The 22,191-nt window shown below is 47.5% G+C and overlaps 2 protein-coding genes across 2 annotated transcripts in view; one reads left to right on the top strand and one right to left on the bottom strand.

Moving 5' to 3' along the window:
* Positions 1-11,974, top strand: part of LOC141333345 (NACHT, LRR and PYD domains-containing protein 12-like) — a 36,121-nt gene extending 24,147 nt beyond the window's left edge. Inside the window, exons 4-9 of the mRNA XM_073838325.1 lie at positions 9,277-9,444; positions 9,535-9,702; positions 9,814-9,987; positions 10,409-10,582; positions 11,189-11,235; positions 11,311-11,974. Of these exons, the coding sequence (XP_073694426.1) occupies positions 9,277-9,444; positions 9,535-9,702; positions 9,814-9,987; positions 10,409-10,582; positions 11,189-11,235; positions 11,311-11,891 (1,312 nt within the window). The 3' untranslated portion in view covers positions 11,892-11,974. The remainder of the gene's footprint in view (positions 1-9,276; positions 9,445-9,534; positions 9,703-9,813; positions 9,988-10,408; positions 10,583-11,188; positions 11,236-11,310) is intronic.
* Positions 1-22,191, bottom strand: part of LOC141333945 (uncharacterized) — a 140,862-nt gene that overhangs the window by 32,377 nt on the left and 86,294 nt on the right. The gene's annotated exons all lie outside the window — the stretch shown is intronic.

Genomic DNA, 22,191 nt, shown 5'->3' with positions numbered 1-22,191 from the left:
AAGGCACAGAGCGTTGCCAGGCTTCCTTTCGGCGAAGCCTCCACTCCTCGGGAAATCTCCACTTAGACAGGCCTGCCGCACAGGCTACTCAGCCTCACAGGCCGTCGTCAGTGTCAAGTGTAGTGAGGTCATGGGACCTCCACTCCGTAGATTCCCTCTGAGCAGAAGCTCCACTCGGGTAGTTCGGGTTGCATAGGCTATGCAGCCTCACTGAATACCCCCAGTGTCGAGTATAGGCTTTTCCTCCGGGCGTGAGTGTAGCCAGGTCTCCCCTCACTGAAGGGCTAGTGAGACCTCCACTCCTAAGAGCTGGTGGACTGAACGTTGTCAGGTTTCCTCTCTTTCTAGAGAGTCCTCTGTGAAGCCTCCGTTCTCCAGAAGCTCCGCCTCCAGTACTTTTAAGCGCGAGTGTAGCCAGGTCTCCCCTCACTGCAGGGCTATTTGAGACCTCCACTCCTAAGAGCTAGTGGATGGAATGTTGTCAGGTTTCCTCTCTTTTCAGAGAGTCTTTTATGAAGCCTCCATTCTCCAGATGCTCCACTTCCAGTACTTCTAGGCGTGAGTGTAGCCAGGTCTCCCCTCACGGCAGGGTTATTTGAGACCTCCACTCCTAAAGAGCTAGAGGATTGAATGTGGTCAGGTTCCCTCTCCTTTTTGGAGAGTCTTCTGTGAAGCCTCCATTCTCCAGAAGCTCCACCTCCAGTACTTCTGAGCGTGAGTGTAGCCAGGTCTCCCCTCACTGCAGGGCTATTTTGAGACCTCCACTCCAAAGAGCTAGTGGATGGAATGTTGTCAGGTTTCCTCTCTTTTCAGAGAGTCTTTTATGAAGCCTCCGTTCTCCAGAAGCTCCGCTTCCAGTACTTCTAGGCGTGAGTGTAGCCAGGTCTCCCCTCACGGCAGGGTTATTTGAGACCTCCACTCCTAAAGAGCTAGAGGGCTGAACGTTGTCAGGTTTCCTCTCCTTTTAGAGAGTCTTCTGTGAAGCCTCCGTCTCCAGAGGCTCCGCCTCCAGTACTTCTAGGCGTGAGTGTAGCCAAGTCTCCCCTCACGGCAGGGTTATTTGAGACCTCCACTCCTAAGAGCTAGGGGATGGAATGTTGTCAAGTTTTCTCTCTTTCAGAGAGTCTTTTATGAAGCCTCCATTCTCCAGAAGCTCCGCTTTCAGTACTTTCAAGCGTGAGTGTAGCCAGGTCTCCCCTCACTGGAGGGTTATTTTGAGACCTCCACTCCTAAAGAGCTAGTGGTTGGAATGTTGTCAGTTCCCTTCCGGGAACTCGAGCCGCGTCTAGAACGCTATGGGGAACGCCATTGGCGGGCCGCACTCTGAACTATGTCTAACAACCAATGAATGACGGGGGGTGACGTCACAGGCGCGGTGACGTCACCAACCAGGAAGTATAAAGCACGTGCGTTTGAAGCCGGCGGCAGCTTTTGTCATTCAGCGAGAGCGCTCTGTGTCTGTGTCTGTCTTGCCATTTCTGCTGTTTTTGTGTCCAGTTTGACACACTTTTATTTGAGTAGAATGGCATCTTTACAACCTATTAAGAAAAAGAGTTTGATGGTGGTTAAGCGCCCGCATAGACAGTGTGTCCCTCCCTGCCAACGCTTCATTGTTGGTGGGGATACACACAGTCTATGTGTGGTCTGCTTGGGAGCGGAGCATGCACAGTCAGCCCTCGAAAAGGCTGGCTGTGAGCACTGTGAACGCCTGCCGGTGCGTCTGCTTCGCTCCCGGAAAGCCCTCTTCGAGGAGGGGGTTTTCACTAGCGTGCCCCGTGGGTCTGGCCCCGCTTCCGCCGAGGCGGAGCGGCTGCTGCACTCGTGGGGCTCGCAGCTCGATCTGCTGGAGGGTATGGAGACGGGTGATCCCCTATCTCCGCCCTCACTCAGTGGATCGAGCGATCTCCTCCTGGATGTGGAAGCCCGCGCTGCGGTTTCTTCCCCCCGGGAGGAGGTCCCCGAGTTCCTCTTGTCTTCCTCCGAGGAGGTTGACATTGAAAGTGTTACAGAGGAACCACAACCGCCATCACGCTCGCCTCACTATGAGGAGCTCATAGAGGTGCTGACTAATGCGGTAGCCAAACTACACATCACATGGCCCGCAGAACAACAGCAATCACATGAGCCGCAGCGAAGCCGATTAAATGATCGCTTCCTGCGGACAAAGTCAGCACCTCCAAAACGGAGCCTTCCCTTCTTCCCCGATCTCCACCAAGAGCTAGCGAGATCGTGGGAAAAGCCATACTCCTCCCGTCTTTTCTCCCCTGCTGAAAATTATGGAAATGTGGGGGGGGCAGAGGAGAATGGCTATAGGACGATGCCACGGGTTGAACAGACGCTTGCGGGCTATCTGTCACCCGGCTCGGCGTCGTCCTTGAAGGCTCCGTCCTTGCCCACCAGGCCCCTTAAAGTCACTTCTGGCCTGATGGGTAAGGCATACACGGCAGCAGGTCAAGCAGGGTCTTGCCTTCACACCATGGGCATCCTGCAAGCCTACCAGGCAGACCTGCTGAAGGAGTTCAGCAGCGGCGAGGAAGTTACGTTACAGAGATGCAAAAAACTGCAGATCTCGCTCTCCGCGCCACCAAGGAGGCCGCCCGTGCTGTTGGGCGGTCTATGGCAGCCCTGGTGGCCGCGGAGAGGCATCTCTGGCTGACCCTGTCCGACGTAAAAGACAAGGACAGGGTCACGCTTCTAGACGCCCCCCTTCAACCATCTGGCCTCTTTGGTGCTTCGGTTGATACCGTTGTGGCCAGGCACCAGGAGGCCCGCAAGCAGGCGGCGGCGTTCAGAACTTTCCTTCCTCGCCGCGTGTTCTCCTCTGAGGCTGCTGCTCCATCTAAGATGCATGCCTCAGCCGTGTATGAGCTCCCATAGAGAGGCACAAAAGCAGAGCGTTGCCGCCCGTGCTCCCCCGGCCCAGCCTAGGGGACCCGGAAAGCAGCGCTCTAAGTCGGGGGCTTTCAAGACGAAGAGGCCTGACCTGAGGGTCGTCCTCCAGTCAAGGAAGTCCTCGGCTAAGCGGCCCTGACGGCAGCCCTTCTCGAGGGGGTTTGCACCGTACCTCCAGGTGCGGGTTTCAGACCCCTTCGTGGCCCTCAGGAGATGAGTCAGCTAACCCTGCCAGTGTTACAGGGCGCGGCTATCTCCCGCGAGCATCCTCTAGCTGGTCCGCCCGGAAACGTAGCGGCCCTGGAGAGTTCGCAACCCCCGTGGGGGTTTTCCGAGGAGCTAATTCCGGCGCTTCCTGCCAGTTCGCTGTTACAGGACTCCGAGTTAGTTCCTCAAGTAAATCCAGACACCAGTCCCGAGAGGCTGGTACCCTTAGTGAACTTTCTGGTTCCTCAGCACAGGAAGTATCTCAGGTTCGCTTTCAGGGGCAAGGCTTACCAAGACAGAGTGCTTCCTTTCGGCCTAGCTTCCTCACCCCGCACTTTCACGAAGTGTGTGGATGCTGCGCTGGCTCCATTGTGACTCCAGGGCATCCGCATACTCAACTAACAGTTAGCGGTTCAGCATCGAGGTGCTGTTCTCGCTCACATGAAAGAGTTAGGGTTGAGACTCAACGCCAAGAAGAATGTGCTTTCTCCACTTTAGAGGACCACTTACTTAGGCGTAGGGTGGGATTCGATCTCCACGCAGGCACACATGTCTCCTGCACGAGTCGATTCCATACTGACCGCAGTGAATGCAGTAAAGCTAGGCCAGTCACTCACTGTCAAACAGTTTCAAGTACTGTTAGGTCTTATAGCAGCCGCTTCCAACGTGATACCTTTTGGACTGCTGCACATGAGACCACTACAGTGGTGGCTCAGGACCAGGGGGTTCTCCCCGAGGGGAAACCCACTCCGCAAGATCAAGGTCACGCGGCGTTGCCTACGTGCCTTGGCCATGTGGTGGAAACCCTGGTTCCTCTCTCAGGGACCGGTACTGGGAGCGCCTGGTCGCCGCATCACGCTAGCGGCCGATGCTTTCCTTGCCGGTTGGGGAGCGGTCATGCGTGGCCGCTCAGCCCAAGGCCTATGGAACGCCCACCATCTCTCGTGGCACATAAACCGCTTAGAGATGCTGGCAGTATTCCTGGCCCTAAAGAGGTTTCTCCCAGACCTAAGAAGCAGACATGTGCTGGTCCGTACAGACAGCACTGCGGTGGTTCACTACATAAACCACCAAGGAGGACTCCGCTCACGCCCCTTATACAAGCTGGCGTACCGGATACTCCTTTGGTCTTAAGAGAAATTCCTCTCCCTGAGAGCAGTCCACATCCCTGGACATCTGAATATGGGAGCAGACGTCCTGTCAAGGCAGGGGCAGAGGCCCGGGGGATGGATGCTTCACCCAGAGGTGGTGAGGCAGATCTGGAGAGTGTTTGGCCAGGCACAGGTGGACCTGCTTGCGACTCAGGAGATATCGCACTGTCCCCTCTGGTACTCTCTAGTTCCTCCAGCTCCACTGGGGCTGGAGGTCATGGCACAGACGTGGCCGAGGCTGCGTCTGTACGCCTTTCCCCCGATCGCTCTGCTCCCGGGAGTTCTGTAACGGGTCCGTCGGTTTCTAGTGCGGCTGCTACTAGTAGCCCCGTACTGGCCGGCACGAGTATGATTCTCGGACCTGGTATCTCTCCTAGACGGCTCTCCGTGGGAGATTCCCGTCAGGAGGGACCTCCTGTCTCAGGCTGGGGGCGCGATATGCCACCCCCACCCAGAGAAGTGGAGGTTATGGGTGTGGCCCCTGAGGGGGCACAACTCATAGGAGCGGGTCTCTCAACCGAGGTTGTTGAGACCCTTCTCCAATCCAGAGCTCCCTCTACGAGGAAACTGTATGGCTTTAAGTGGAACTTATTCGCGAGATGGTGCCGCGAGCGCCACTTGGACCCAGTCAACTGCCCGGTTGGTACAGTTCTGGAGTTCCTATAGTCTCGCCTATTCGCAGGGCTAGCTCACTCCACTCTAAGGGTATACGTGGCGGCCATAAGTGCCTACCACGCCCCTTTAGGTGGCCTCTCAGTAGGTAGAGAGCCCTTGGTCATACGGTTCCTCCGCGGTGTGCTCAGGCTGAGGCCTCGAGTGACACCCAGGGTCCCCACGTGGGACCTCGCTGTGGTGCTAGAAGCTCTCTGCAAGCCTCCATTCGAGCCCATAGAGGAGTCTACGGATCGCGCCCTCACAGTTAAGACGGCACTCCTGTTAGCACTCACCTCCCTCAAGAGAGTAGGCGACCTGCAGGCCCTTTCAGTGGCCCCATCTCACTTAGAGTTTGCCCCAGGGATGGCCAAGGCCTTTCTATATCCCAGGGTCGGGTACGTCCCGAAGGTCCCCTCCCTAGCACCGCAGCCAGTAACACTGCAGGCGTTTTATCCTCCTCCATACGTGGAGCCAGGTCACAGGAAGTTAAACTGCATGTGCCCAGTCAGAGCTTTAGACGCTTACGTCCACAGAGCTGCCACGTGGCGTAAAACAGAGCAACTGTTTGTCTGTTACGGCCCCCCTAAGAGGGGGAGCCCAGCTTCAAAGCCCACTATTAGTAGATGGATCATCGATGCCATAACTACTGCTTACGAGTCCTCTGATCTCCCCTCACCGATGGGACTCAAGGCTCACTCTACTCGGGGCATGAGTGCCTCGAGAGCTCTGACGGCAGGTGTCCCAATACAAGACATCTGTAATGCTGCGGGTTGGTCCACGCCCCTAACATTCGTTAGGTATTACGAGCTCGACCTCAGAGCCGCTCCAGGCTCGGCTGTACTCTCGGTCTAGTGCGCTAGGCCTAGAGGGTCAGCCACCTCCCTAGCCAGGAGGAGACTTCTCAAGGCGCATTCTTTCTGCGGAAAGAAGAGAAGTCGTTTCGCCACTCATAAGAGATCTGCAAAACTTTACCCCTTTTGTCCGTGAAAGCTAGACAAAAGCCCTTTCGGTCCCTCTTGTCCTGGCAGAACCCCCAGACAAAGGACTAAGACCCCTCGTGAGCCCGAGGGCCGAGGGGTGCCTCTCGCACTGGCTGGCGAACCAGGCAGAGGTCACGGTTCTCGTGTGCCCGAGGGCCGAGAACTGTACAGCCCTCTTGTCCGCGGAATGCTAGACAATGGCTTAATTCTCCTCGTGTTCTGACGCGGATGCTATCAGACCGAGTGTACTCCGGTCCCTCTGGTTTCTGGCTTTCCCCAGACCAAGGACTAAGACTCCTCGTCTGCCTTCACAGAAGGCCGAGGAGTGCCTCATGCACTGGCTGGCTACCAGGCAGAGGCACCTACTGTCTTCCCCGTGAGCCCGAGGGCCGGGGATTGCAGTGCCCTCTTGTCCGCGTAATGCTAGACAATGGCTTATTCCCTCGCGTCCTGGCGGAGCTCCAGGCCGAGCCTTGGATCCCTCTTGTTCTGGCTGAACCCCCAGACAAAGGATCACCCTCTCCTCGTGTGCCCGAGGGCCGAGGAGCCTTGAGGTCGAGCTCACCGTCCTCGTGGGTCTGCGGACCGAGGACTTCCCACACCATCTGTCCGCCAAGTGCTAGACAGTGGTCATTCGGTCCCTCTTGTTCTGGCTAACTCCCAGACAAAGGACTAAGACTCTGCGTGTGCCTGAGGGCCGTGGAGTACCTCTCGCTCTGGCTGGCGACCAGACAGAGGAAGACTACCATTCCTCGTGTGCCCGAGGGCCGAGGACTACAGGGACCTTCTTGTCCGCGTAATGCTAGACAAGGGTTCTCTCTTTTTCCACCCTGGTTGAGCAGACACTCGCAGGGCTCGGAAATTATGGGGGCGTTGGTAGTCTCGTTCCCCATAGCGTTCTAGACGCGGCTCGAGTTCCCGGAAGGGAACGTCTCGGGTTACGTATGTAACCTTAGTTCCCTGAGGGAACGAGACGCCGCGTCTCGGACCATAATTCCCGCACCCTGCGGCGCTCGCTTCATTCCTAAGAGCTGCCGCCGGCTTCAAACGCACGTGCTTTATACTTCCTGGTTGGTGACGTCACCGCGCCTGTGACGTCACCCCCCGTCATTCATTGGTTGTTAGACATAGTTCAGAGTGCGGCCCGCCAATGGCGTTCCCCATAGCGTTCTAGACGCGGCGTCTCGTTCCCTCAGGGAACTAAGGTTACATACGTAACCCGAGACGGTTTCCTCTCTTTTCAGAGAGTCGTTTATGAAGCCTCCATTCTCCAGAGGCTCCGCTTCCAGTACTTCTAAGCGTGAGTGTAGCCAGGTCTCCCCTCACTGGAGGGTTATTTTGAGACCTCCACTCCTAAGAGCTAGTGGATTGAATGTTGTCAGGCTTCCTCTCTTTTAGAGAGTCTTTATGAAGCCTCCATTCTCCAGAAGCTCCGCTTCCCCATCTATACCTGTAGCACTGAATGTTGTCAGGTCCCTAGAGCAGGCGTCCGCCCTGCCGAGACATCCATTCCCTAAACTCCGCCCCTTATGGTCAGGGCGTTTATGAGCTCCTTCACTTAGAGAGCTAAGTGTAGTAGGCTTCCTCTAGGCCTCCACGCTTGAGAGTTGCGTGCACAGGTAGCCGGCAGGTCACTGGGCCCCAGCGACTCTCGCTGATGCAGGGGTGATTTCCTTCTTGACTCCTCATTCAGTCAGTTTGATCACCTATCCCTCGACATGGCGGTGTTGGTATAATCTTTCCCATAGTGTCCACCAGGACGCAGCGTAGAGTTCCCTCCGGAAGGGAACGTCTCAGGTTACGTAGGTAACCCTTGTTCCCTGAGGACAGGGAACGAGACGCTGCGTCTCGTGGCCATGCCTCGGGCCCTGCACATACCTCCGTCAGACAAAAAGATGGTGTTGTGCTCTCAGGCACCTGCTTTATACTAGCAGGCGCCTGATGATGATGTCATAGGCTGGCGCCGGCCAGTGTCAAGTTCACTGTCGTTGTTTCATACATTTGTTTCAGAACCGGTCATGCTGAAGGCAGTTCCCATAGTGTCCACCAGGACGCAGCGTCTCATTCCCTGTCCTCAGGGAACTAGGGTTACCTACGTAACCTGAGACGTTTTCAAAAAGCCAGGTACCCCTCACAGGTGAAAACATTTTTCTAAAGGACCCCCTCATAATCATAACAGCGAGAGGTAGCCTGTATGTGTTCAATTTTGGGTTTGCTTTAAATAAGATTTTTATAGGCTTAGCATTTAATATAAATTTACATTATGATTCGTAATGAATGACACTTTATTAACTTTATCCATAAACACTGTTATGATTATGAAGGGGTCCTTGGAAAATGTTCTGACCTGTTAGGGGTCCCTGGCCCCAAAGGTTTGAAAACTCTTGTACTACAAGATGTAGTAAAAATTATGCAGTGCTGAGTTTGACTATATTGGATCCAACAGTCCTGTCTCAAGTAGGAGTAAATGTGTTTTTACCATTACTGCATTGCCTGTTCCAGATCATTTGAGATGTACTATATATTTAAAAAAAAAAAAATCCCCAAATGATCCCCTTTGTTTTCAGAGTATGTCACACCATTGTAAATGTATTTTTAATATGTAAACCTGTTACTGAATCACAGCAGTGGAGATTTACTTCTGAGTATTGAAAGTGCCCCACCTATAAAAACAGACTGTTCTACAGAGAGGGTCAAAACCAGGATAGCACATAGCCTATTACTTCTAAATTGTGATGTTCTTGATATTACATTTTTGTCAGAATTATAAAATAAATAAATAAATAAAAATAAATGCAGTTCATGACACCTGTAATTTAAGAATGTCAGAAAGAGTTTGATGGTTATTTATGGCTTCTAACATTTTTTGATACATGTTATTTAACTGCAATGTTACAAATGTTTTGATGTCGTTTTCATATTGCTTTATTTTCACAGTTTTACAATGTAATATATATTAAGATGTACAGCCCATTAATCAACAATGGATGTTTATTAATGGTGCTTAATAAATAAGTTTGAACATTTTGGTGTATAAATACTTTGAAGCTTTTGAATTCATTTTACCTACCCTCTTCTCTGCTCTCTATAGCTTTTGTGGTAATTTGATGTCATACAATGATCGGCACAGCACAAACAACCAACACCTGCCTATTTAAGTCAATTTAATCTTGTGCTGAACATTTTTACCAGGAAGTAGCCCGTCTGGTCACCCTTACATACACAAAATAGTACTGAGCTACTCTACAACAGTTGGCATCCTGAGGTTCATCCACATATGAACACTAAGCAGTGCTAATCGAACACTGGCAATTTTGCTGTGTGCCCGCCAGATGATACCTAATAAACATTCATATCCCTGTTTTTTTTTTTTTTTTTTGCTCTTTACACAGGCTATGTGGGTCTAAACTCACAGCTCAGTCCTGTGAAAGTTTATCTTTAGCTCTACAATCCTCCAATTCCGTTCTGAGAGAGCTGGACCTGAGTAACAATGACCTGCAGGATTTTGGAGTGAAGCTTCTTTCTGATGGACTAAAGAGCTGTAAGCTGGAGATATTAAGGTTTGAGTTTCATGAACATTTTTTTTATTCATTTCTATTTATTTGTTTGTCATTCTATATCCAATTAATTTGTGTTTTTTTCTTGTTCAGACTTTCCATATGTAAACTCACTGGTCAGTCCTGTGAAAGTTTGTCTTCAGCTCTACAATCCTCAAACTCTGTCCTGAGAGAGCTGGACCTGAGTAACAATGAGCTGCAGGATTCTGGAGTGAAGCTTCTTTCTGATGGACTGAAGAGCTGTAAGCTGGAGATATTGAGGTTTGAGTTTTGAGTGCTTATATAGATGTTTTGCATTAATTACGTTAATTACTAAGAGACACATAATTAAAAAAAATCTATATCCAATTAATTTGTGTTTTTCTTGTTCAGGCTCTCAAAATGTAAACTCACTGGTCAGTCCTTTGAAAGTTTGTCTTCAGCTCTACAATTCTCAAACTCTGTTCTGAGAGAGCTGGACCTGAGTAACAATGACCTGCAGGATTCTGGAGTGAAGCTCCTTTCTGATGGATTGAAGAGTCCAAACTGTAAGCTGGAGATTCTAAGGTAAATTATTCTTCATAAAATAGTAAAGAAATGTTATCATAATAAATTCCTGTTAAATGTTAACAAATGTGAAATCTGCTCTCTATGGATTGTCAAAACAAAGAGACAAAAACAACATAAACTGCGAAACAACAGCACTGCACAATCTAGCAGCACTATCTAGTGACTCTTTTATTTCTTGAATTCTAACTGTGCATAGTTGTGAGGATGTGATATGGCTTTATGTGATTATCATATTGCAAAGGTTTGCAATGCAATCATAGAAATTTACAGTCTGATGCATTGTGTTGGTAACAAGGGGTCCAGAGCTTAGGCTAAACCTCTGTTTAGTTCCCATTTGTCAATTTTGTGATTATGATGATTTCATGTTAGTGATGTTTGAATGCTGAAGTAATTTGATGTGGACTGTTACTGTTTGTAGATTATCTGCCTGTATGGTGACAGAGGAAGGCTGTGGTTATTTGTCTTCAGCTCTGAGTTCAAACCCCTCACACCTGAGAGAGCTGGATCTGAGCTACAATCACCCAGGAGATTCAGGTGTTAAGCTGCTCTCTGAAAAACTAGAGGATCCAAACTGCACACTGGACAAACTCAAGTATGTTAAATGTCAAGTGTTTTTATGTTTTATTATTATAACTTCTCAGTGTGCGTATGTGTGTATGTGTGTGTACTGTATCAGTCAATTCGATTCAAGGACAAGAAAGAACTGTTAAGTTCATGCCCTGGGTGAAAGAGACAGCGTGTTTGGAATAAAGTACATGTTTTTTGCATAAATATTAAGTAACGAGAAGAACACTGCCCAGGGAGGGAGTAGAACATGTAATATTAAAATACAGGAAATATTATATAGAGAAAATCTAAACAATAAGGATTAATGCTGACAAAATATGATACATTTAATTTTAGGAAAAGGAATAGTAACCAATAATTGAATACACAAAGATATAGATAAGAACACAAGCTGGAGTTTTGGCATGGGAGCTGAACAAACAGCAGCCAGAAATACCTGTTCTGCTTCCTAATAAATGCAAGACTAATAATGACAAGGATTTGACATTGCTTTTTGTAGGAGTGTAAGTGTATGTGTGTTTGTTTACTGATTGAATGTGACTGTGTGTGTGTGTGTGTGTGTGTGTGTGTGTGTGTGTGTGTGTGTGTGTGTGTGTGTGTGTGTGTGTGTGTGTGTGTGTGTGTTTTATAGTGTGGAACTTGGAGGAGACATCAGGATTACAGCAGGACTGAAGAAATGTATGTCTACAAACACACACAAACATACATATGTCGTGATTGTTGTGTTATAAATCTCTCTGTTCTTGTGTTCAGATGCCTGTTTTCTCTCACTGGATCCAAACACAGCAAACACTCAACTCATTCTGTCTGAGAATAACAGAAAGGCGACATGTATGGAAGAGGATTATTCTCATTTTTATTATCATCATTCTCATCATCATGATTATGGAGTGAGATCTGATAAGCATCAGGTGTTGTGTAGAGAGAGAGTGCATGGACGCTGTTTCTGGGAGATTGAGTGGAGTGGAGATAATGGTGTGGAGATATCAGTGTTGTATAAGAGCATCCACAGCAAGGGAAGGAGTTGGATTAGTAAGCGTGGGTTTGGACGTGATGATCAGTCCTGGAGTTTGATCTGCTTTCCCTTCAGTTACTCATTCAGACATAATAACATAGTGACTGATATCCCTGTGAAGCCCATTAGTAGTGCAATAAGAGTGAATGATGATATCTTTAGAATAGGTGTGTATGTGGATCCCGGTGCAGGAATTCTGTCCTTCTACAGCGTCTCTGACACAATTAACCTCATCCACACAGCCCAGACCACATTCACTCAGCCGCTCTATCCTGGGTTTAGTATTGGTTCTCAATCATCAGTGAAACTGTGTTTATGAATCCGAATAGATTGCAGATTCTACACATAATACTTTATTGTAGTGTCACATTAGTGGAGGACCTTTCAGTTGAGGTTATTCTTCTCTCGCAAGATGCAAATGACCTTCATAAGAGTCCCTGGGCGTCATTTTTACCAACGTGAAGAAAATAATATTATCACACGGTACAGTCAAATGAAAACATTGTGTGTTGAAATACTTTTGTGTTGTGTTTAACTTTCTTTTGTAATCATTTAGTCTTCATTCATTGATTGATAATCATTTGTCATTTAATCATTTCTATTCCTTTTAATAATTTATAATGATCATTTAAGCCATTTATTTACTTGTTTCATTGATTAATTCATTGATTAGTCATTGGTATTGTCTGGTTTATGGCCTGTCTGTTAGTGTTTCCTAGTGTTTTCTCCCTTAGTGTTTTCTATGTTTTTGTTTCTACCTTTGTCTCCCCCTATTGTTCTGTTTGATTTGGTTTTCTGGCATTCTTTGTCCAATCTTGAAGTTACGTCATGGTTTTTGTACTCCTGGATTTCTGTTTGGTTTTCATTAAATTACGTATTTGTTTTGTACTACTGGCTCCACGTGTTTTCCTATGGCTCCTCACCCCCAAACTATGTATTGCAGATGTCAATACATACGTCAAATAGACGTCTCCAAGATGTACATGTGCTACCAGGGTTAGTTGTAATAAAGTGTAAATCGATTTAGGCCATATGTACGGTGGCCGAGAGAGCTCAACACGCTGCTGTCATGTATCTGGTCTGTCTTCTCATCATGAACTCTTGCACACACATTCTGGACTGCAATCCCCATAAGCCACTGCACCAATCACTGCACACAGCTGCTCCTCGTTTCCCACTGAACTGATTGCTGCATACACCTGTTTATCATTTACCCACATGCATTTAAGCCACTCACACACACAGCCACCTTGCGAAGTCTTATTGTTCCTATGGTCGTAATTCTAAGCGTGTTTCTCTGTGTTGGATTATCTGTATATGACTCTGGACTGTGTACCCCGTTGACGATTCCTGCTTCCTGCCATTGCGACCATTGCCTGTATATTGAACTGTTTCCCGGATTACCTACGTTGTTCCTGTTTTCTGGTGATTACTCCTGCCTGTCAACATTTCACAATAAATGCTGCAAATGGATCCGCACGTCTCAGTCTGACTCTCCTTGTGACAGAAGACTTCGCCGCAACAGGATCCAGCAGCCTTATCCCACCACCAGTGCAAACATGGACCCAGTCAACCAGCTACTTAATCTGCGACAGGGAGATCTACACATTGAGGAATATGTTCACCAGTTCCGTGAGTTTTCATACCAACTACCATTTTACGATGAAGCGTGGCTTAGGGGCCTATTTCGTTATGGACTTCATGAACCTGCCAAGTCAATGCTGCCTGGAGGGGAATTTAACTGCTCACTACAGGACTGTATGCAGTATGCGCTGTTGCTTTGTGGCTCACCGTTAACTGTGGGTGTTTTAGAGGAGCCACAGCACAAGATGTCTGCCCTTCCAGAGCCTGTTCACAACACGGCTGCCCTTCCGGACTCTGCACCCAAGGTGGAAGCCGCCACGCCCAAATTTGCACCCAAGACTTATCAAAGATTAATATCTAGCGTGGAGGACCCAGCGCTGCTGTCGGCTCGAGCAGCTGGTCTCCCAACCGGCCTTCCAGAGCCTCCGCTGGTTCCGCCCGGCCTTCCAGAGTCTCCAATGGTCCTGCCCGGCCTTCCAGAGTCTCCGCTGGTTCCGCCCAGCCTTCCAGAGTCTCCAATGGTCCTGCCCGGCCTTCCAGAGTCTCCGCTGGTCCTGCCCGGCCTTCCAGAGTCTCCGCTGGTTCAGCCCTGCCTTCCAGAGACTCTGCTGGTTCTGCCCAGTCTTCCAGTGACTACGCTGGTTTCGCCCAGCCTTCCAGACACTCCGCTGATTCAGCCCTGCCTTCCAGAGACTCCGCTGGTTCCGCCCAGCCTTCCAGAGACTCCGCTGGTTCAGCCCTGCCTTCCAGAGACTCCGCTGGTTCCGCCCAGCCTTCCAGACACTCCGCTGATTCAGCCCTGCCTTCCAGAGACCCCGCTGGTTCCGCCCAGCCTTCCAGAGACTCCGCTGGTTCAGCCCTGCCTTCCAGAGACTCCGCTGGTTCCGCCCAGCCTTCCAGACACTCCTCTGATTCAGCCCTGCCTTCCAGAGACCCCGCTGGTTCCACCCAGCCTTCCAGAGACTCCGCTGGTTCCGCCCAGCCTTCCAGAGACTCCGCTGGTTCAGCCCTGCCTTCCAGAGACTCCGCTGGTTCCGCCCAGTCTTCCAGACACTCCGCTGGTTCCGCCCAGTCTTCCAGACACTCCGCTGGTTCCGCCCAGCCCTCCAGACACTCCGCTGGTTCCGCCCAGCCCTCCAGACACTCCGCTGGTTCAGCCCTGCCTTCCAGACACTCCGCTGGTTCCGCCCAGTCTTCCAGACACTCCGCTGGTTCCGCCCAGCCCTCCAGACACTCCGCTGGTTCCGCCCAGCCCTCCAGACACTCCGCTGGTTCCACCCAGCCCTCCAGACACTCCGCTGGTTCAGCCCTGCCTTCCAGACACTCCGCTGGTTCCGCCCAGCCTTCCAGACACTCCGCTGGTTCCGCCCAGCCTTCCAGAGACTCCGCTGGTTCCGCCCAGCCTTCCAGACACTCCGCTGGTTCAGCCCTGCCTTCCAGAGACTCCGCTGGTTCCATCCAGTCATCCTGAGATTCCTGTCTGCCCGGTTCTGGTCACGGAGCTCATGCATGGACTGTTCCCACCCACCCTCCCTGCTGCTCCAGTTCCGCCACCTCTGTCTCCTGACAGTCCCTCTACTCACCCACATCCCACCTTCGGTGCAGAGGACTTGCCGTGGGACTGCCAGTCGCCATCGGTGTCCAGACTGAAGGATCCCTCACCATCACCTCCAGTCTCACCGCCTTGGGTTCTGCCTTGGCCCTCCGGATCCTCTGTGTCACCCAGGACCATCGACTCTCCGGTTTCGCCTCGGGCTCCACCGGCTCCACCGCCGTCGGTCGGCCCCATGCAGGAGCCAACCCTTCCTTCATCATGGCTTCTCCCTCCGTCGGCTCCGCCTCAGTTCCTGGTTCCAGTACCCCTACATGGACCTGGCCCTCCATCCCTCCCCCTGTTCCGCCTCCGCTCCACCACCCTCCAGGTTGTATTATGTGGTTAGAGCGTCTGGAAGCCGCTCCTTGGGGAGGGGCTCTGTCATGTATCTGGTCTGTCTTCTCATCATGAACTCTTGCACACACATTCTGGACTGCAATCCCCATAAGCTTTTATTTTGAGCTGCTTCTTAAAGTACTCTGTTGTTCTATTTAATTATTCGTTTGTTTTATTTACATCTATTCACTGTTAGAAAAGGAGTGTTCTTCTGTTATTTGTCCTGCGATTGTTTTTGCTTTAAATTCTAGTTTTTATTGCAATCATTAAAATTGATAACTGAGCGTACGGCCAAGGGAAGCTTTTGTTTTTGTCATATCGTTCCCTTCTGGAGCTATTACAAGTGCGAAGCTGTTGCTTTTTGAGTTTCTATTGAGCCATTTTGCGTGCGGGCGAGACATTCGCGGCTCACTGAGCCTAGGAGGCGTGGCTAGCGAGAATACTGCTTAAATAGTTTGCTTACTTTCCATACTGCGGGAAAGTGAGTTCAGTCCTCAGACGAGAAAGAACGACGGCGCGTAAGTGTCTACTTTAATACTATTTCACTAGGCGGTCGTTACTTAGAGTTGCTGCTAAAAGCACTTTGTCGTTTCTGTTTAATTACTTATTCCTTAGTATTAATTTTAAGCCGCTGTTCTCTTAAGCACTCTGTAGTTTCTATTCACTTATTCGTTAATATTAAATTTGAGCTGCTTCTAAAATGCACTCTGTAGTTTCTATTTACTTATTGGTTAAATATTAAATTTGAGCTGCTTCTAAAACGCACTCTGTAGTTTCTATTTACTTATTGGTTAAATATTAAATTTGAGCTGCTTCTAAAACGCACTCTGTAGTTTCTATTTACTTATTGGTTAAATATTAAATTTGAGCTGCTTCTAAAACGCACTCTGTAGTTTCTATTTACTTATTGGTTAAATATTAAATTTGAGCTGCTTCTAAAACGCACTCTGTAGTTTCTATTTACTTATTGGTTAATATTAATTTTGAGCTGCTTCTTAAAGTACTCTGTTGTTCTATTTAATTATTCGTTTGTTTTATTTACATCTATTCACTGTTAGAAAAGGAGTGTTCTTCTGTTATTTGTCCTGCGATTGTTTTTGCTTTAAATTCTAGTTTTTATTGCAATCATTAAAATTGATAACTGAGCGTACGGCCAAGGGAAGCTTTTGTTTTTGTCATATCGTTCCCTTCTGGAGCTATTACAAGTGCGAAGCTGTTGCTTTTTGAGTTTCTATTGAGCCATTTTGCGTGCGGGCGAGACATTCGCGGCTCACTGAGCCTAGGAGGCGTCCCTAGCTTTTATCATTGAAGCACTGTTTGGTTGTCTATTTAACTGCGTCAGCGGAAGCGTTCAGCCTCCTCGCGTGAAGACCGACGAGAGTAAAGACTGCGACTTTTCCTGCGCGACTTCTCCGAGCTACGACACCGACAACGCACTTAAGTACTCCTCTCCTTTATTTCACTCTTCTTTCTGTCCTCCTCTATCATGTGTTTCCAACTCATTCCGGTGGTCTCTTCACACCGCACTAATATCACACGCACACGTCAACGCAATATTTCTAACCTGCGTCCTATCGACACTTCTTCCACTGAACCTTTCTCTTTCACGGTTGGACTCTGGAACTGTCAATCAGCTGTAAACAAATCTGACTTCATTTCAGCATTTTCTGTGCAATCTGGTTTGAGCATTCTAGGCTTGACTGAGACCTGGATTCGTCCAGAAGACTCTGCAACCCCAGCTGCTCTTTCTAATAACTTTTCCTTCTCTCACACCCCTCGTCAGACTGGAAGGGGTGGGGGGACGGGACTTCTTATTTCTAACAACTGGAAATACTCAACCCATTCTCCTCTATGCAATTATAGTTCATTTGAATCTCATACAATCACTGTAACATCTCCTATCGAACTCCACATAGTGGTAATCTACCGCCCTCCTACTCAACTTGGCATCTTCTTAGAAGAGCTGGATGGGCTGCTGTCCTCGTTTCCAGAGGATGGCAGCCCACTTCTAGTCTTTGGGGACCTCAACATTCACCTTGACAAACCCTATGCTGCTGACTTCAATTCACTTCTAGCTTCATTTGATCTACAACGTGTTATCACTACATGCACTCATAAATCTGGCAACCAACTTGATCTCATTTACATGCGAAATTGTATTTCAGACAATATTGTGGTCAAACCCCTACACATCTCTGACCACTTCTTCATTACATTTGACCTACATCTTGCTACTTGTGCACTCCCAACCCTTCTACCTGTTACTTTTAGAAGAAACCTACGCTCTCTCTCACACTCCCATCTTTCTTCTTTAGTATCCTCCTCCCTTCCCTCTCCTACTCACTTCTCATCCCTGGACACTAATGCAGCAACTGACACCTTATGCTCCACTATTACCTCCTGTCTAGATGCTATATGCCCTCTCTCCTCCAGGCCAGCACGATCTGCTCCGACAACCCCTTGGTTATCCGATGTTCTTCGTGAGCATCGTTCCAAACTTAGGGCAGCTGAGAGAAAATGGCACAAATCTAAGGATCCATCCGACCTCAGTATGTATCGGTCTATGCTCTCATCTTTCGCTACCCAAGTACATGCAGCCAAATCTTCATACTTCCACAACAGGATCAACAATTCCCCGGACGCACGCAACCTTTTCAAAACATTTAATACACTGCTTTGTCCCCCTCCACCACCTCCCACAACTTCTATAACAGCTGATGATTTCGCCACATTTTTTACAGACAAAACTACATCGATCAATAATAAGTTCTCAGCTCCACACATACAGGAACTAAAATTGACCACAATCACGGCTGGAACACCCCACTTCTCCTTCTGTCCTTGCTCGGAGGCAGAAGTAACCAAACTTTTCCTCTCCAGCCATCCGACGACATGTCCTTTAGATCCTATCCCCTCACACCTTCTCCAAGCAATCTCCCCTACAATCCTACCGGCGCTCACACACATCATCAACACATCTCTTCTCACAGGCACTTTTCCCACTACATTTAAGCAGGCCCGGGTAACCCCACTGCTCAAAAAACCTACACTTAACTCCTCACTCATAGACAACTACAGACCTGTCTCCCTCCTTCCATTCATAGCAAAAACACTGGAACGGGCTGTTTTCAACCAGCTATCCTTATTCCTCTCACAGAACAATCTACTGGACTCTAACCAATCAGGGTTCAGAAGCGGCCATTCAACTGAGACTGCGCTACTGTCTGTCACTGAAGCCTTGCGGACGGCAAAAGCTGAGTCCAAATCATCGGTACTCATCTTGCTGGACCTATCTGCAGCTTTTGACACTGTGAATCACCAGATCCTCCTGTCCACCCTCTCAATGCTGGGTATTACAGGGACTTCACTTCGCTGGTTCAAATCCTACCTCTCTGGTAGGTCTTTCAGAGTGGCCTGGGGAGGCGAGGTATCCAAAACTCATCAACTGGTCACTGGGGTTCCTCAGGGTTCAGTTCTTGGACCTCTCCTCTTCTCCATATACACTACATCTCTGGGCCCCATCATACAGGCACATGGCTTCTCCTACCATTGCTATGCTGATGACACACAGCTCTATCTTTCTTTCAAACCAGACGATCCATCGGTAGCTGCACGGATCTCAGGTTGCCTAGCGGATATCTCTGCATGGATGAAGGAACACCATCTACAGCTCAATCTAGCAAAGACGGAACTCCTTATCTTTCCTGCCACTCCATCTCTACAGCATGACTTCTCCATCCAGTTAGGTTCATCAACAATTACCCCATCAACTTCAGCCAGAAATCTGGGTGTTATCTTTGACAACCAACTGACTTTTAAAGACCACATAGCTAAGACCGCTCGATCTTGCAGGTTTGCATTGTACAACATCAGAAAGATCAGGCCCTTCCTAACAGAGCATGCTACACAACTCCTCGTCCAGGCCCTGGTCATTTCCAGGCTGGACTACTGCAATGCTCTTTTAGCTGGTCTTCCAGCATGTACAATCAAGCCTCTACAAATGATTCAGAATGCAGCAGCACGACTGGTCTTCAACGAGCCCAAAAAGGCCCATGTTACACCTCTCTTCATATCCCTGCACTGGCTACCGGTTACAGCACGCATCAAATTCAAGACACTGATGCTGGCCTATAGGACAGCCACCGGATCATCACCTGCCTACCTCCATTCACTACTACACATCTACACTCCTTCCAGAAGACTGAGATCCTCTAGTGAAAGACGCCTCATTGTACCACCACAGAGAGGCATGAAATCACTGTCCAGAACATTCTCGTTCAACGTTCCTGCCTGGTGGAATGATCTTCCCACCCCTATCCGGAATGCAGACTCCTTAACAGCTTTCAAACGACTGCTGAAAACCCATCTTTTTCGACACTATCTTTAAAAAAAAAAAAAAAAATATATATATATATATATATCCTCCCTTCTAGCCTGTTTTTCCTCTCTTTCTTGATCTTCTCCTTCTAGCCTGCACTCTTCTAACAACGCCTGATATATGGTATTTTTGAACACTTCCTATGTTGATCTGCCTCCTTAGGATGAATCACTTGTTGTATTCCCAATTGTAAGTCGCTTTGGATAAAAGCGTCGGCTAAATGAATAAATGTAAATGTAAATGTAAATAAGCCACTGCACCAATCACTGCACACAGCTGCTCCTCGTTTCCCACTGAACTGATTGCTGCATACACCTGTTTATCATTTACCCACATGCATTTAAGCCACTCACACACACAGCCACCTTGCGAAGTCTTATTGTTCCTATGGTCGTAATTCTAAGCGTGTTTCTCTGTGTTGGATTATCTGTGTATGACTCTGGACTGTGTACCCCGTTGACGATTCCTGCTTCCTGCCATTGCGACCATTGCCTGTCTATTGAACTGTTTCCCGGATTACCTACGTTGTTCCTGTTTTCTGGTGATTACTCCTGCCTGTCGACATTTCACAATAAATGCTGCAAATGGATCCGCACGTCTCAGTCTGACTCTCCTTGTGACAGCTGCAACTTAAGAAAACATATGCAAACAGAAAAAAATGACAACAAATAAAAAATCCTCACAACGCAAACACACATATGTAAAAGCGCTGCAAATACACACACAAAAAAAGCGCTGCAAATACAACGGAGCACAAAGGAAATGTTTCAGGGGGATCTCAAAAAGTGACGAACCCATCTGGGACCTGATTATTTGTTCAGTGGCTGTTGGTGAACTAAAATGTGTTTTTTTTTTTGTTTGTTTTTTTTACAACCATTTTAACCTGATCATGCCAAAAAATTCTGCAATGCTTGATTACAGTTTTTCTCAATTGCTAAAACACTATAACCAGTCTTTTGAACTAAAATTTCAAATCTATAACGCCATTTTTGAAAAAGCACACCCATTTCCCTAAACATTAAACACTATTCCCTGCTTTGACACATGAGTTATATTTGGTGAACTGTTACTTCAAAACTCTACACACAAATCCCTACATTTCTCAGTGCTTACACCATGAGGTCATTTAGAAAGTACAAGCATTCAATATTGTTCACTCAAGTCTGCGAAGTTTGAGCTCAATTAGCACACAATTACCCAACTGGAAACACTAGGAGTCAAAATTTAGCACACACCAATCAGAACCTTCGATGGAGATAAAAGGATAAAAGTTTTTCTCAGTCACTTTGGTGCATTTCTCAGATCAGAAATGAAATATACATTTGTCTGCAGTTTCCTACATTATCAGTTGCTATTGTCATGTTGCTCAAAATGTATTATATACTGTAGTTCTCTGTGCAACAGTCTTACCCCTCAAAACATCAAGTCATTAGCTCATCGTATAAATCATTACCTAAATGCAAAATTTTTTATCTAGTTGTCCTAAACTGTCTATCATATATTCTACACATTTCTATTAGACTTTTTGTAAATTTGCCATGAATTATTCAAGTGAATCTTGACTTTCACTAATGAAGATAATATAGATCAACCAATGATAAAGCAGTTCTCTGAAATAGATCAAAGGTACAGCTCATGAACCTTCAATTAGAACGCATGTATAGACAGAGGACAACGCAGGAGTTACAAATTCTGACAGTGGACTTTCTTATTTTTATTTTCACCTTTGTGCCCATATTTCTTTTTTTTTTTTTCTGTTTCACAATGACGTTGTGTGCTTTTATTTTATTTTTTATTTTTTTGTCAGACCACTAGTACAAGTGTAACTGTGATTCCTATCCAGTCTTTTTCAATCAATATCCCACATACAGAAATGTGTAATTTTGAAGAGGAAGAGTAGGAGGTGAAAGAGGAAGAGGAGGAGGAGAAGGAGGACGATGATGACAACAACATGGAAGAGACAGAGGAAGAGCAAGGGCAAGAAGACAAGCAGTCTCATATATTTTAGTTGATGAGTGCCAGGGTTGGATCAGGCATGCAAGAGTATTTTACCCCTGCTGCCTGGCCAGGGCTAATTTAGCCTGTAATGCTGAAGAGGTTCTTTGGCCTGTCCCAGACCAAAGACAGGATGCTGGGCAGAATAATTATTTTGTTGTTTTTTGCTGTTTTGTACTGTACTCTACAGTACATTAAATTAAGGAATAAAACACTTGCAAAGGAATAGATTTGTTGTGTTTATCATGTGAAAAGTTTTTTATTTATTTATTGTTTTTGTAGTATTGTTTTGAATTTATCTCATCAGTGTGTAAAACTGTGTTGTAGTGTGTTTGTTTTTGAGGATTTGTGTGTCATGTCTGAAAGCAGAGTTTGGTTTTCCAGCAAGATTGAATTGTTTTGAGTGGAGAGCTTCATTTTGACCTCAATATAGGAAGTTTGGGGAAATGAGTTAGGAGTTGTGGATTTGTGTTTAGAGTTTCGCATATAAGAGGCATAATTTCAAGAAATGTGTTTAAGCAATTGAGAAAAACTGTAATGTTTAGAATCAGGTAAAAATTCATTACAGATTGACAGAAAAAATATATTTTACACTTTATTCAGACCCTTAATAATAAATAACAACGGAATTCAAATAAAGCATGCTAAAATCAGTAACATTGTAATTTTTTTTTTTTTTTTTCAGATCAAAATGTTGTGTCCGTTTTGTGGCTTTCAGTGGCCAACTTTGCC

Source organism: Garra rufa, chromosome 4 (assembly GCF_049309525.1).
Source record: "Garra rufa chromosome 4, GarRuf1.0, whole genome shotgun sequence".
In the NCBI taxonomy this organism is placed as follows: Eukaryota; Metazoa; Chordata; class Actinopteri; order Cypriniformes; family Cyprinidae; genus Garra; species Garra rufa.
Note: the sequence above shows the minus strand (reverse complement) of the source record. Positions and strands in the feature narration are given on the sequence as shown.